The sequence below is a fragment of the Schistocerca cancellata genome, chromosome 8 (genome assembly GCF_023864275.1).
Source record: "Schistocerca cancellata isolate TAMUIC-IGC-003103 chromosome 8, iqSchCanc2.1, whole genome shotgun sequence".
Classification (NCBI taxonomy): domain Eukaryota; kingdom Metazoa; phylum Arthropoda; class Insecta; order Orthoptera; family Acrididae; genus Schistocerca; species Schistocerca cancellata.
The window spans coordinates 103,066,494-103,081,173 of record NC_064633.1 but is presented as its reverse complement, the minus strand read 5'-3'; the positions used below and the strand labels follow the sequence as shown (position 1 = coordinate 103,081,173).

At 40.0% G+C, this 14,680-nt stretch overlaps 3 protein-coding genes across 7 annotated transcripts in view; 2 read left to right on the top strand and 1 right to left on the bottom strand.

Annotated features, from left to right (window-relative positions):
- Positions 1-14,680, bottom strand: part of LOC126094852 (uncharacterized) — a 207,027-nt gene that overhangs the window by 120,439 nt on the left and 71,908 nt on the right. The gene's annotated exons all lie outside the window — the stretch shown is intronic.
- The window catches only part of LOC126094849 (uncharacterized), a 154,032-nt gene that overhangs the window by 95,031 nt on the left and 44,321 nt on the right, over positions 1-14,680 (top strand). The window lies entirely within an intron of this gene.
- Positions 10,957-13,034, top strand: LOC126094859 (uncharacterized). Its single transcript, XM_049909488.1, has 2 exons — positions 10,957-11,212; positions 12,816-13,034. The coding sequence occupies exons 1-2, from the start codon at positions 10,999-11,001 to the stop codon at positions 12,938-12,940; spliced, it is 339 nt and encodes a 112-aa protein (XP_049765445.1). The 5' UTR covers positions 10,957-10,998; the 3' UTR covers positions 12,941-13,034.

The window sequence follows — 14,680 nt, the reverse complement described above, 5'->3', positions numbered from 1 at the left end:
CTTGGTGTAAGGAGTGTAAATATTGGCTGACTGAACAGTGGAACAACGATGTGTGGAGTGACGAATAATGGTACACAATGTGGTGATCCGATGGCAGGGTGTGGGTATGGCGCATGACCGGTAACGACATGTGCCAGCGTGTAAAGTGCCAACAGTAACATTTGGTGGTTCAAATGGTTCAAATGGCTCTGAGCACTATGGGACTCAACTGCTGAGGTCATTAGTCCCCTAGAACTTAGAACTAGTTAAACCTAACTAACCTAAGGACATCACACACATCCATGCCCGAGGCAGGATTCGAACCTGCGGCCGTAGCGGTCTTGCGGTTCCAGACTGCAGCGCCTTTAACCGCACGGCCACTTCGGCCGGCAACATTTGGAGGCGGCAGTGTTATGGTGTCTTAGTGTTTTTCATGGAGGGGGCTTGCACCCTTGTTTTGCGTGGCACTATCGCACCACAGGCCTACAGTGATGTTTCGAAAACCTTTTTGCTTCCCACTATTGAAGAGCAATTCGGGGATGGCGATTGCTTCTTTCGACACGATCGAGCACCTGTTCATTATGCACGGCCTGTGGCGGAGTGATTGCACGACAATAAAATCCCTGTTATGGACTGGCCTGCACAGTGTCCTGATCTGAATCCTATACAACTCCTTTGCGATGTTTTGGAACGCCGACTTCGTGCCAGACCTCACCGACCGACATCGATACCACTCCTCAGTGCAACACTACGTGAAGAGTGGGCTGCCATTCCCCAAGAAACCTTCCAACACCTGACTGAACGTTTGCCTGGGAGAGTGGAAGTTGCATCAAGGCTAAGGATGGGCCAACAGCATACTGGATCCTAGCATTACCGATGGAAACCGCCACGAATTTGTAAGCGATTTTCAGCCAGGTGTCCGGGTACTTTTTCTCACATAGTGTATGTAGAATACAGGTAGTATCGTGTAGGAATTCATCTGCACTTTATTTTACGTTAAATTCTGAATGTTTGAAATGAGCAAAGGGTTGGGAAGTGCTCATGGCATCTCCAACAATATTATCCAAGTTAAAGTAGTAGAATAGCCATAGTGATAATGACTAATTCTGTGAAACTGAATAAAGACAGCGTACAAATATTAATGAATCGAACGTCTTGCAAGGACCTACTTATTGTGGAAGAAAGTTTCCAAAGGCACGGAGTTAATACATAATGAGTACATCAGACAGCCTAATGAAGCGTTGTTCAATGACTGTAGGACAACTGGTTACATATAGTAATTCAGTCTATCTACACAGCAATCTCTTTTTGATAATTTTACTTCCATTTTCATGTCTCCGAAATTTTAAGGTAATAACTCAATACAGAGGGGCACCCTACAATATGCCGATGTTATCATTATGTGATTTCTAATTTTTTCCGCCTCCAGTCCCAATTATAATACAATTAATACCATGTTTACGAACGATTCTCGCTACTTCGAAGGCTATGAACACTAAAACGGTAGAAGTGGTTGTAAAATATTTACAGATTGAGACTTACGGCAGCCAACAATTTAGGACGTTCTCAGAACGCCTTGGAGGCAACCTCGTTCGTTATCAATTTTTTCCTGAAAGGTAAATGATGGGATGGCAGACAGTTTATCATGCAACAAAGAAAAGTAAAAAAAAAGTTGAGAACTTGTCACTTTGTATTTTTAACATCCTCATAGGGAACAAAACATGTTTTCGATCATCTCTAATAACAAGTTAAGCTCATCTAAAGATAAGATTCAAGTGGGAAGTGCGGAACTCTGCTCTGTCTAGAGATGGAATTGTGGGTTTCTTGTGCATCGTAAAGTGTGGTGCTCAACTTGAATCGGAGTATAGTCAGCTCTGAGTGGTAGGAGGAGACAATATCTCAACGTCTCAGGCTGGCTCTCATCTAATGGCAAACATATGCGCTTTCAGTTGGTGAAGTTCCTCCCACTCGTTACACATACGTACATATATCCCGTCTTACAAATCACTTGTGATTTGGTTGGGTCAGATAGAGCACACAGAGAATTTTTTTAAACGAAGAATTTCTTTAGCAGAAGACCTCCGTCATAAATCTCTAGAGTGTGATTCGTTGCTGGCATTGTTGCATTTTGAATGCAGTGAGGATCGGATGTCTACAATATTACTGTTACCCAATCCTCTCACCGGATTTCGACGAAAATCTCCTGGTTCTACAGCGGTTCCCAAAGCTTCGATATGAAGCACTGCTGCAGACTCAATACATCCTAAACTGCGTCTGTCTTGTGTGTAACCTCCTTTAACCGTCTCAGGGTAATAGCCTTGACGCAGAGTCGGAATGTTGATTCTGTGGCACTGGGTGATAAACTACACTGAGACACTACATTCGTCTCACAACAGATAATAAGGCCTAGCGATACACGAAATTATGGTACATAGTCTGACTTGCCTGTCAGAGTTTATGGACGATAAGTTTCGGCTGGCAAGTATCCACTAGTGTGCTGCGAAAACCAATCGCCACTCAGTCAATGGCCTCGCCTGTATAAAACAATTAGTTACATTCAATGAGAAACATCGTAAGTGAGTGAGTTATATACCCTAAGTAAAACCCCCGCCATACCGAGAAATTGTTGCTCTACATCTAATTTCACGTTCTCGATAATGGCAGCTTAACCACGATGTCTTGCTGTTACATAGTACACGCGGTTTTATGGATGCTTCTGCGTTTGTAAGCACACGGATGTCTAGGTAGAGCCAGATATATTTCATGTTTCTACAGTGTAAAACAGATCTGGGTCAGCAGGTTCCTGAGGGTCGCGAAATCCACCCGCCACTACACACCAAACATCCCGTCGACAGCGAGACATTAGGGACCGAGCACAAGGAAAAGATGGAAAATAAATCGGCCGTCCCCTTTTCAAAGAAGCATCCCGGTATTTCCTTCGAGCGATTTGGGGAAATCGTCGAAAACTTATTATATCTTGATCGCCGGACGAGAAATTGAACCGTTGTTCTTCCTAAAGTGTTCCCAGTGTGCTAACCTCTGCGCCACATCGCACGGATGTCATAATTTTACAGCTTGAGCAGCTAACGATGAAACCCAAAGTATACACAGAATTAATAATCATGTCTTGGTGAGTTTTTCGTCAAATTATAGCAGACATTGAGGCAAATTTCCCAATATTAGCAACAAATTATTACCGTTTTTGTCCATGAATTATGATACAGACTTTGTATTTTGTAACTGAACTATATACATTTTTCTGTGTCATTTGTAACAAGGTTCTAAGAGAACTTCGGTGAATTACCATGTATGGGACCTCATCATATAGTTTCAAGATAACAGCCCCGAAAATCAGTGTCACGCCGACAGAAAAAGATATACCACACACATCAGTCCCATTATATTAAATGTAAGCAAACACAAAACTCAGGTATTATTCTTGTTTTTACCTCTGCACTTGAGGCCCCGTAGTCTGTATTCTGCTGTTGTAACAATCAAATAACATAACTGAAAAGCCTTTTAGACACTTACAATATATATGACAGCAGAAAAAAAGAAGACATTCACAATGCATACGCAGTCGAGAACGTGAATATCGTTTATGAAGAATGTCGCCCAACTATTAGAGTCTGATCAGTAACCAGATAGTGGTAACTGTTGCGATTTGTCTTTGCGAATATTATAAAAAAATCTACAAACTGGAAGTGTAGAGGAAAAAATACGCCATGTAAAAAGAAGAGCGACTGATAGAAGGAAATGAAAATAACATTTTATCAGCAGTAACCATAATGTGAATGTCACTAAGAGGCGTCTTGGAAGTACGAAGGGATCGACCAAACGAGTCTTCTGTTCAAATTAGATTCCATCACATTTCATCATCTTCACATTTCGCTGCAACTGCAGTTTCATAGCAATGACTTCCAAAATAGGTTCTAGGTCTCCGAATGTTAACTACGAAAAGTGTAAAGTGATACGTGCAATGTCATTTATATAAGATCTGAGCAAGGAAAGAATAACGAAAAATCTTTTAGCGTAACTAAATATCCGTCTTCGTACTAATCCAATTCAGAATCGCGATTCCAGATCGCATAAGAATGCCCGTTACATCCTCGAGAGAGGAAAGAGCGTCGAGTCTTTCATTACAATATTACTATCCTCGAACTTTCTCTCTCTCGACGTCATTCAATATGTGAGGACGAGATATTAATTTTTGGAAGTTAAGTGGCTTGGTTGAAAATATTTTTGACGCGAATCTTCAAAATTACTGGTGCATCAATTTCTGTTCGTGCTGATAGAGTGGACTTTGTAAACATAAAACATGTACGTTGTATATGTTAGAAGTAAGTAACAATTATTTCAATGACATTGCCACAGTGGCGGTTAAGAAATCCGCGACCAAGTAGACAAATTCTTCTTATACAAACTCAGAGACTGCCCATAGGATGAGTCACAAAAAAAAGTAAGTTCAAATGGTTCAAATGGGTCTGAGCACTATGGGACTTAACTTCAGAGGTCATCAGTCCCCTATAACTTAGAACTACTTAAACCACAACTAACCTAATGACATCACACACATCCATGCCCGAGGCAGGATTTGAACCTGCGACCGTAACCGTAACGCGGCTCCAGACTGTATCGCCTAGAACCGCTTGGCCACTCCGGCCGGCCAAATAGCAAGTATTCAGTATTCAGTGAGACTATTATATGCACCTTCAGCACCAAAAGTTACAAATAAGGAGAAACAGGTGAAATAAACAACACTGACAGGTATTTTTTAATTCATAAATAAAGCATTACTTATCGTCATAAACAGACTACATCAGTTTAAGATACACATATATTTAAAGATCAAGCGAGTTTCTCATTCAATGGAAACGTGTTATATTCTATTTGATTAAATATCATTGATTAAATAGCATGAATCACTCAAGACGAATTACACTGTTTAACAGTAAGAAATGGAAGAATGGAAACCATAGTGAGGCTTCAGGTGGCATAACAATGGAAAATTTTGTTGCAGATAGAAAAATCGCTCATACATCACGGGCAAGTCAACCTTCGCAATAAGCTCTAATCGCCAGGTGAAAGCCGTTGCTGACACAAAGAATAGGATAAAAACAACGCTCCTTGTCTATCACCGTTCAATGTGTGTGAGGTGTGGCGGCTTTAATTTTGGGTGCATGACACTCCGCTGTCGACACCAACGACTTGCGTTGCAAATATCGATCCGATCATACGTGTGGAGCTAGGGCCTTTGGTCGAGAAGGGTGTTGTTGGTTTTGCGGGCGCTGGAACTGACAGCTAGCTGGAGGGCACGTGGCTCGCAAGTGGTTGCCATTGGGTGACTCCTGATGTTCAATAGGTCGGAGGCAGGCCCTGCCGCCTCGCTCAAGGATTGATAGCGTCGAATTACAGGAAGAGTAATGATCGGCAAGTTCCCGACCTAGTCTCCAAAACCAAATACACGAATCACAGGCAATAACACCCCCGCTTAGAATCCTGGAGGTCACGGCTTCTTTACACTTGAATGGAGTTAAGGGTAGCATCTTTCGTGTTTTGTGTAATTATCGTCAAAGGCCACGTCTGCGTTAACGTGGAATTGGACCTGTTGCATTAATGCGCGTCTGAAAGATTGCAAGTGTGATCATCAGTCAGTGTTAATGTATTGTTCTAGGCAATATTCTGTACGAGTGTACGGGTATTCCTTTTACAAACTGAGTTGATGAAATTCAAGGTGTAACATAGACTGTTTCAGATGCAAGGCACCCATGTATATAACTAACGATGGATTTCGGTCTTGAAACTGAAATAACAGCATTTGAAAGGCAGTTGGTTGTCATCTTTAGATCTAAACGTTCTCCTTTCTTTTTAGGACAAATGATTATTGTAAGAAGTCATTCCATTGACTCTGGCTGTCATTTGCGACTTTGCCGAAGAACATGTCTGAAGGGAGATACGACTCCACTTCTTAAAATTGTGATCTGTTGTCCTCCAGGATTACAGCAAGAGTTCAAACTGAGATGAGTTCCTAGTCTTGACCTTTCCTTCTGACCTCTTACCACATGTCAGATAATACTAGGAATAACTTGTGCTTTGAAAGCTATAATGGTTTTTGTGCCGATTTATTTTTCAAACGAATAAGAAATCTTCATAGAACTTTCAGGACAACCGTTTTCGTTTCGTCTCGTTTTTTGGGAAGTATCCTCAGCAATTCTTCAGAAAGTCTTTAGAGTTTGCTTCCAAATGAAAATCAATGAAATTCACCCAGACAGATACGTCCTCACAATACGATCATTCAGTCTTACTGTGAATATTATTACAACATCAAATATGAAAATCCTTTTTGTTCACCTACCATGCTACCCACCTTCAACAACAAGACGATCTTCGCTGTGCAATTCTCGAAATTTCACTTGAGTACCCCAGTCATTAATCTGTTTTGTTGTTATTTCCATTACAGATTTTCAAAATATCTTCTAAAATCACGACCAACATAAAATTGATTTTCTCATTTCGTTTTACATGTGAAGCGGGTTTCACACAGAAATAACAGTTTCCTTTAAGATAAAATGTCTGAACTGACGATCGATAAATGTAGAACTCATATTACTCTGTACCTGTTCTAGCACAATAACCCTTCTAATAAGGGTTCTTGCACTTTCCATGAACAACATCGGTGCAGCTCACCAGAATAACATGTTCTCTCAATGAACATTTGTATCCCTTTTTCCTTCCCTTTGTTAGCTCTACCCCGTCCATAACACTTTCACCACTAATAAAATATTCAAACATTGTGCTGACTTTTATTTAAGAACGTAGCAAAGCAATGTTCTGTTGACGACTGATGCCTCCTCCATAACCAAACATAGCAGTGTTCAACAAAAGACTCAGCAGAAAGCTCATCTTTCTAACAGCGAAACAACGAAGAACGGATATCTGGACTGATAAATAAGTGAAACTACACCGGTGAATATTGAAAAACCTGAGTAGAAAGTCAAAACCAGATAGTCATTAACCACACTCTTTCCATAAAGCTAATAAGTTATACTCTGCATCAACCAACTAAGTTCTGGAACTTTCATTAAATTGTTGAAAACACTTTTCAAGATCTATAACTGTTATCTAGAAAACCGTAAAATCAGCCAATTCTCAGACACAGCATTTCTTATGGCAACGAAACTTATATTCTTTTTAACTTGAGGAACAGATGTATTATACCTAGGAAAGCGTCGTAGTAACTATAAATACTCTCATATCCTCAACGTGGCGCTTATTTGAAGTAATGAGGATAATAAATTGACCATGCTATATAACACTTACAAATATTCATTGACTGCTAAGAATGACCGGGACCTCAAACAGAACACAAACGGTAAGATGATTTCTAAGTTTACCGACAGAAACATATCGGTAAAAGGAGGCGAAACTTCCAAAGAAACTTCCGGAAGCTATGGTCGTAATCAGTAAGCCTATGTGACGGGGAAAGTCGTAGAGTTTCGTGCAGTAGGCGAGCATAGTATATTTTGAGTTCGAAAATTTTTGAAATATGCTTAATTTAATTCATTACTATTAATAAGTCATACGTTTCAACATGACGCTCCTGTTGTACGCTTTCAGGAAATCTTGTTTTTTTTCGTTTGCCATTTCCACCATGGCACTTAGGGGGTTGGCATAGTACGTAATGCACCAGACTCGCATTCGTGATACCCGAGTTGAACCCAGGGCCGCCATTCTGATTTGAGTTGTAAATAGCTTCTCAGCTCACCATACGTTAATTTCTTGAAGGCTACATTGAAGTGGCCACGCCGCTTCCTTCAATTCCGGTAAATGATTATCGGCGCAATACGTCGTGTCCAGCAACATAAAGCATTTAACTAATATCCTCATTTCAATCAAAGCAAACAAACGACCTGCTAACGAAGTGTAAACCGTGTGTCTGTTATCAGCACTGAGTAAAACGGCAATTCTTTTCCGGGTACTTCTCCTCACTTCGTGGCTGTTATTGTATGCTGTTAACTCCACTCACTAACTTGTTATTGTTAGGAATTGGATTTCGTGCTGGAAAGATGTGGACGGTCGTCATGTATGCACAAATGTTCACTGTCATCTCTAAAGAACATTACCGCCATACAGAAACACATCTCAATGGAGATACCATCGTCAAATGCATTTTATTGACTGATTTCTGCTTGATGATAAATTTTATAATTTACGAAATGAATGACTGACAATAAAATAGATTTTATATATAATTACACACTCTGTATATTGCCATAGGGTGTTCTATTACAAGTTCAGTTTAAAATGATGACCTTTGTTGAAACCCCCTGGAAATGAAATGCAGGCTATACCTATGGTTATAGGTGTAGGGAATAGAGTCATAACTATTCACTTGCGAGTCTTGGAGTTTCCGGATTGGATAGTATTTGTGCTACCAGCGGTGTACAATTCTTCACTAATCATGCATTTTATCCCCATAAATTAGAAACAGTTGATGCATTTCCTCTTTCGTATAGAACAAGAAGTCTAGCTCCACAATACAATTATTGCATTGTACATGAAAGCTGATTAGAATAGCATTCAACCTGTATTATGTGCTACACACTTTGATGATATGTAACGACATACAATAAGCACTCATATAGTCCTACTTTCCCGAATTTGTTTAAGTTGTTTAACTTCCTTCTACAATTGAGTTAAAAAGTAAGCTACAGAAATTATGATTTTAAAGCACACATACGATAAGGCTTACAGCACAGTATGTCTACATGTTAGTAGCCTCTGCAACGAAGTGTATCATTCAGTGACAGAGAACTAATAGAGTACTGAGTAATGCTTATATCACATGGAATACTGTGTATTAGATGACGGGAGGCAAATTGTCGTCAGTATTTAGTACTTCACTTTCTGTAACCTTTATCACACCAGACCGAGTCGACAGACGTTTAGTTGGTGATACACTAGAAAACTCGCCTGATCCCCACTAACAACACCTTTTTGTTGAGGAAACACAAGAGAATTCCTGCTTTACGCCTTCTACTACGAATCGCTAAGGACAATAGCGCCCCACACTGTTTGGGTTGACCACGTGATGGATTTTGCCCACCAGCTCAGTCAGGTGTGAGAATGGCGACAACTGTTTAGTAAGGTGCATTACTGGCGGTTTCCTCGAGAGTGAACATACAGTGAAATGTTGCAGTTAAACATTTATGTTAATGTGAAAGGAATATAGAGTCACGTTAGGTATGCAATTTATTAATTGTCTTATGTCCAAAGGCGGTAATGAGACGTTGTTAACAGTACATACACATTTATCTTTTATGTATATACAATTGTCGTCGTTGATCACTGACCATCATTCTCCATTGATATTTATTGACCCAACGGTATACATTTTTATGTTTCAGACAGGTAGATAATGGACTGCAGAAGATCTGAAACATGTAATACAAGTTGTTGATGGAGGTTTATTGCTTAGGTTGGCCGTTGAAAGTTTTGATATAGCTTCTAGCACACTACAAGATGAATTAAGAAAAGGAGATTAATCCGATCGTGAGGTAAGCTGCACTTTGTGTCACACAACCGCTGATTGAAACTATATGGTGACGTCTTTGTGAAGTAATTATATCGATTTTTACGTCTCAGATTGGGACAAAGTGAAGTGCAGAAGATTGGGGGCCGTAGTCACCATACCATTAATTGTACAGCAGTACGTGGCGTAAATGATAGTCTCTTTACTCATACCCTTTATGAATTCATTACCAAATGGAATATGAGAATGAAAGCCGCCATACAGCAGTTCAAACCATAAAAAGCTTGAGAAATGTATAGATACTTCACTAGCATTCCTGGTCTCCTGGTGCGTCATGTATAAACAATGCAGGGGAAGACGAATACTTCCATACCAGGAAGCAGACAGCAGCTTTCATTTACTGCCAGCACGCATTTAGGCATGAAAAGAGATTCCGAAAAACTGGGTTCACGGGCTGTTCGTTTCGAACCGCATTGTATGAATTAGTGCCCACGAGAGTCTCACTTCAAGCCTATGTCGTGTCAGTTCTGGGTGATGGATAAAGAGAAAGTTTAATTATTTATGACTGTTATGTAGTTAACGTCTCCTCAGAGTTTGATAGGTATTTGGACTGATATAAAATGGTGTACGTGTTTCATTTTGCAATAGCCTGTACACAAAAATTGTGAATAATTATTAAATAAAGCTGAGAGAATGGATCCAGGTAATATTTATGTGAATCTTAATTCATAGTTATCAATGTTGCTATTATTTGTCACAATGGAAGTAGCAATACGAAAAAGGGGAAAGAAAATTCCTAATATGGAACATAGTTATAGGGGCCCAAACATCAGTACTGGTGTTCACAAGTCTATTATTCTGCATGGTTAATAGTATGAAGAATTTGGGAAGCCTCTTAAATGAATGGATAGGTTACACTATATGAACGTAAGATTCATTGTAAAGAGAACAAAACAAAACTTTAATAATTGCAAAAATTTTATAACGGATTCTGACATAAATAATCGGAGAATTGTAATACTTAATATTGAAAAATTCTAGTTAAATGTGCAGCATGATAACACAATGTAACGAGAACTAGGATGACATTAACTGTTATTGAATAAATTCCTGTACTTTTTAAATTAGTTCTTAAAGTGAGTGATTTCCCTTCTATATTGCTGTTCTTACGAATGGAAGACGTTCGTAATTCATGTGTATAAACTTTCAGGTACATAATTAGTTTTCTTGGTTGTTTATCAGCTGTAGTGCTTACTGTTTTGTTTTTCGTCTTTTAGTACCTTGAGCCTCAAGGTTTCATAGCATGTCCAGCAAGATAATTCTGCCTTTAAGATATGACCACAGTAGAGCTTTGACGTAAGCGCTGTGTAGCTGCGCTTGCCTTCTACGAGTCGGGTGATAAGCGCCCCACTGCAGTATAAGAGGAGGCCGGTGAGCTCCCCAGTGACACTTGTAGCGAGGCACCCAGTGTAGAAACCATTGCAGCCATGAAGGGAGGCCTCGTCCTGCTGATCGCTGGTGTGTTGCTCGTGGCGTACTGCACGCCGCTGGCTGCTGCAGACGATGGCGACGAAGTCGTGGAAGAAGTAGGAGAAAACAGAGACGCTGATGACGACGACGGCGACAGCATAGCAGACGACGATGTCTACGTCATCGATCCTGAGGAGGGTCCAAATGCAGAGAGCAGGCGGGCACTCAAAGGTAAACACCAGCAAAGGCGAGCAGGCTGTGCACGGCTCTAACTGCTGTGGTGTCGCTAGTGGCTCCCTGAGGCAGGCGCTCTGACACTGTGTCTGCAGGCAGCTCAAGTGCAGCATTCATGTCGTCCAGTTTTGGTGATATTACTATTACACCACGATCACGTTTCTTAATAGGCTAAATATGTTGCTACATTCAGTCACAATTCCCTCCAATATTATGTCTGATAATAATTGTTTTACTTGCCAAATATGGACCCCCTGTTAGACCTGTCAGGTTCACATTTGGAACACTCTGAGGGTCTATCTGCTGAACCATGATGACATTTAATCTCCGTGTAGCTTATCAGTATAACATATTTAGACAAAAAACATATCAGTATCAGTCACCTATTAAAACTGGTACTAAACTGCACTTTCAATACAATTAGTCATTGAATAGGTAATGGTATTAACAAATAAATAACTTTCTACCATGTTACATAAACAAACACTAATAAAATAAATGTGACAGACTTTTCCTTCTGCAGCATGAAAGAATCATAGAATTTTAAGAGATTATTAACAAACTCTCACGCACGAAAGCATTGTACGGTGGTGAAATATACACTAACACGCTGAAAATGTAGCTCATTACCTAACTGACGTTCCCTTTTACATTGGTATACTTTATTATTTTTCATATTTACCATTTTGTTATACAACAGGGTACAGTTACCATACCAGTTACTTGTTAAGGAATATAATAATTAACAGAGTTTCGGTACAGTGTCGACGTTGTTACACCAAAAAGATATAAGACGACAGTTTCTCTGTAATAAACCTTAGTGTCACTAAGTCTGAGGAATAATGTCATTGACACTACACAGTAACAGCAGTATTTGAGCTGTAGTCCGTAATTATGTCTTATTTTTGGTGTGACATATTCAGATGTCTAATGAAAGTAATGTGACAAAAGTAAATGAAACATTATTAGCAAGAACTTACAAGCGCGACAATGCTTAAGAAGAAGATGGTAGTTGTGTATGTCGGGCACAGTATCATAACTATAATGGCTCCAATCACTGTCTAATTAGATAGAAGGTGTCCTGATTTGGGCCACGCACAGTGAATCTTTCTTCAGTAGTCATTTAGTCACAGAATATGTGTGCATGTTAGTGGCTTGTACAAAACAGTACATCATGCAGTGACTGAGGTGATTACGATCTACTGTAAATGACGGTTGTACTGAACTGAGGAAAACGCTAAAACTACTTTTAAAAGTCTCACCACAGACATTTGCATAACATTTTTTTAAACATTTTACACGTGCAAAAAGATCAATGATATTTTGAATATTGTATTTCTGTGTCTACAACTTTGTAAATACATGTATCAGGTCACCATAGTGTAAAACACGGATTGGCCGTATACCACATTATTTGGAACTAAATATACCACGACTAGCAATTGTAGGCTAGATCAGCGTTCCTTTTTGCTTTTAAGCTAGCTTAGTCGTTGCAGCAGCAGTAACAGGTGTTGGTATTACGGCTTCTGAAATTTTCTGGTAAGAAAGAAGGTAACCAGGTGTCACTGTAACATCACGTGTGTTGTTTCCTGTTGAGCAGGTGCTCACGCCCGGGCTGGCCACGCCAAGCATGCGAGGGCAGGCAGCCGACACGCTGCGGGCAGAGCTGCAGTCAGGCCCCACGCCAGGTCAGGCGCCGCCCGCAGAGCCGCCCACAGAGCGTAGTCGCCGCTGCTGGAGGAGCCCACGCCATGGAGACGCAGTCTGGAGCTGCTCATACTGTACTCACAAAGCAGAAATAAAGCACCAATGTAACTAAAAAAAATGGTTTTGCTACCCAAGGTTTTACACGTGTAAGCAGACATACAGACATATGACGACTACGAGAGACAATGTTATCAAAATTCAGAAGTTTTTAATGGAATTATGTGCTTACTGTAAATGTGTTCTGTGCAGGGTTTTTCTATGACCTCTGTGTGTCCCATTGAGATCTAAGTGCCTATAAGTACTATTTTTCAAAGCAGCAGATATTGTTGCAGAAGAGCTCTCGTTCATTCCGTTAAGAGATGAAAGGGAAACTTTAATTTGAAATCACAATTTTTACACTTGGAAGGTAAATTCCGTATGATTTAAAAGAGCCAAGAGTCGGGAAGTGCTGATAGTACTTCTGACGACATCATTAGAATAGCCATAATAATAATGAGGAATACTGTGAAACTGAATAAAAACAACGTAAAGATGTATCGGACGTCTTATAGGACCTATGTATAGTGGGAGAATATTTGCAAGTACACGGAATTAATACATAATGAGCACTTGAGGCAGCCTAATAAAGCGATTCTTGCTGCTCCAAAAGCTATGAACATAAACAAGGTAGAGGTGTTCGTAAAATTCTTACACCTTGAGACCTACAGCAGCCAAAAATTTCAGCGTTCTCAGAACGGCTTAGAAACAGACAGTCTCGTTCGGTACCGATTTTTTACGGAAAGGTAAATGATGGAATGGCAGATAGTTTCTCGTGATTCGAAGATAAGTAAAAACAGTTGAGAACTTGTCACTTTGGCTATATTTGTAACATACTTTTAACGAAAAAACGTTTTCGATCATCTCTATAAACACATGATGCGTATCTGAAGATGAGATTCAAGTGGGAAGTGCGGAACGCTGTTCTGTCTAGAGATGGAACTGTGGATGACTCGTGCACCGTAATGTGGGGTGCTCAACTTGAAAGGGAGTATAGTCAGCTCTGAGTTGTAGGTGGAGACATAACATCTCAACGTCCTAAGCTGGCTCTCATCTAATCGCATTCATATGCGCATATGCGCAAATGCGGTTTCATTTGGTCAAGTTCCACACACTCATTACACATACGTACTTATATACCGTCTTAGAAATCACTAGTGCTTTCGTCGGGTCAAATAGAGCACACAGAAAACTTTGTATCGCAAAGAATTCCTTTAGCAGATGGGTTACATCTGAAACCTCTGAAATGTTAAACGTACATACTAGTTATTTCAATGATATGTCCACGGTGGCGGCTGAGAAAACCACGACCAAGTCGTCCATTCCTCCTTACAAAATTCAGCGAGTGGCTCATAGGATGGGCTACAAAAAATAGTAGGCATTCAGTATTCAGTGAACCTATTATGGTACTGAAATAAAGAGTACACGATCTTCCTACTGAAAACTTCTTTAGTATTTAAAAAAACTTATATGCAGCATCCACAAGAAAAGTTACAAATAAGAAGAAACAAGTGAAACAAATTACACTGACGGAGATTTTTTAAATCATCATCATCATCATCATCATCATTTAAGACTGATTATGCCTTTCAGCGTTCAGTCTGGAGCATAGCCCCCCTTATACAGTTCCCCCATGATCCCCTATTCAGTGCTAACATTGGTGCCTCTTCTGATGTTATATCTATTACTTCAAAATCATTCTTAACCGAATCCAGGTACCTT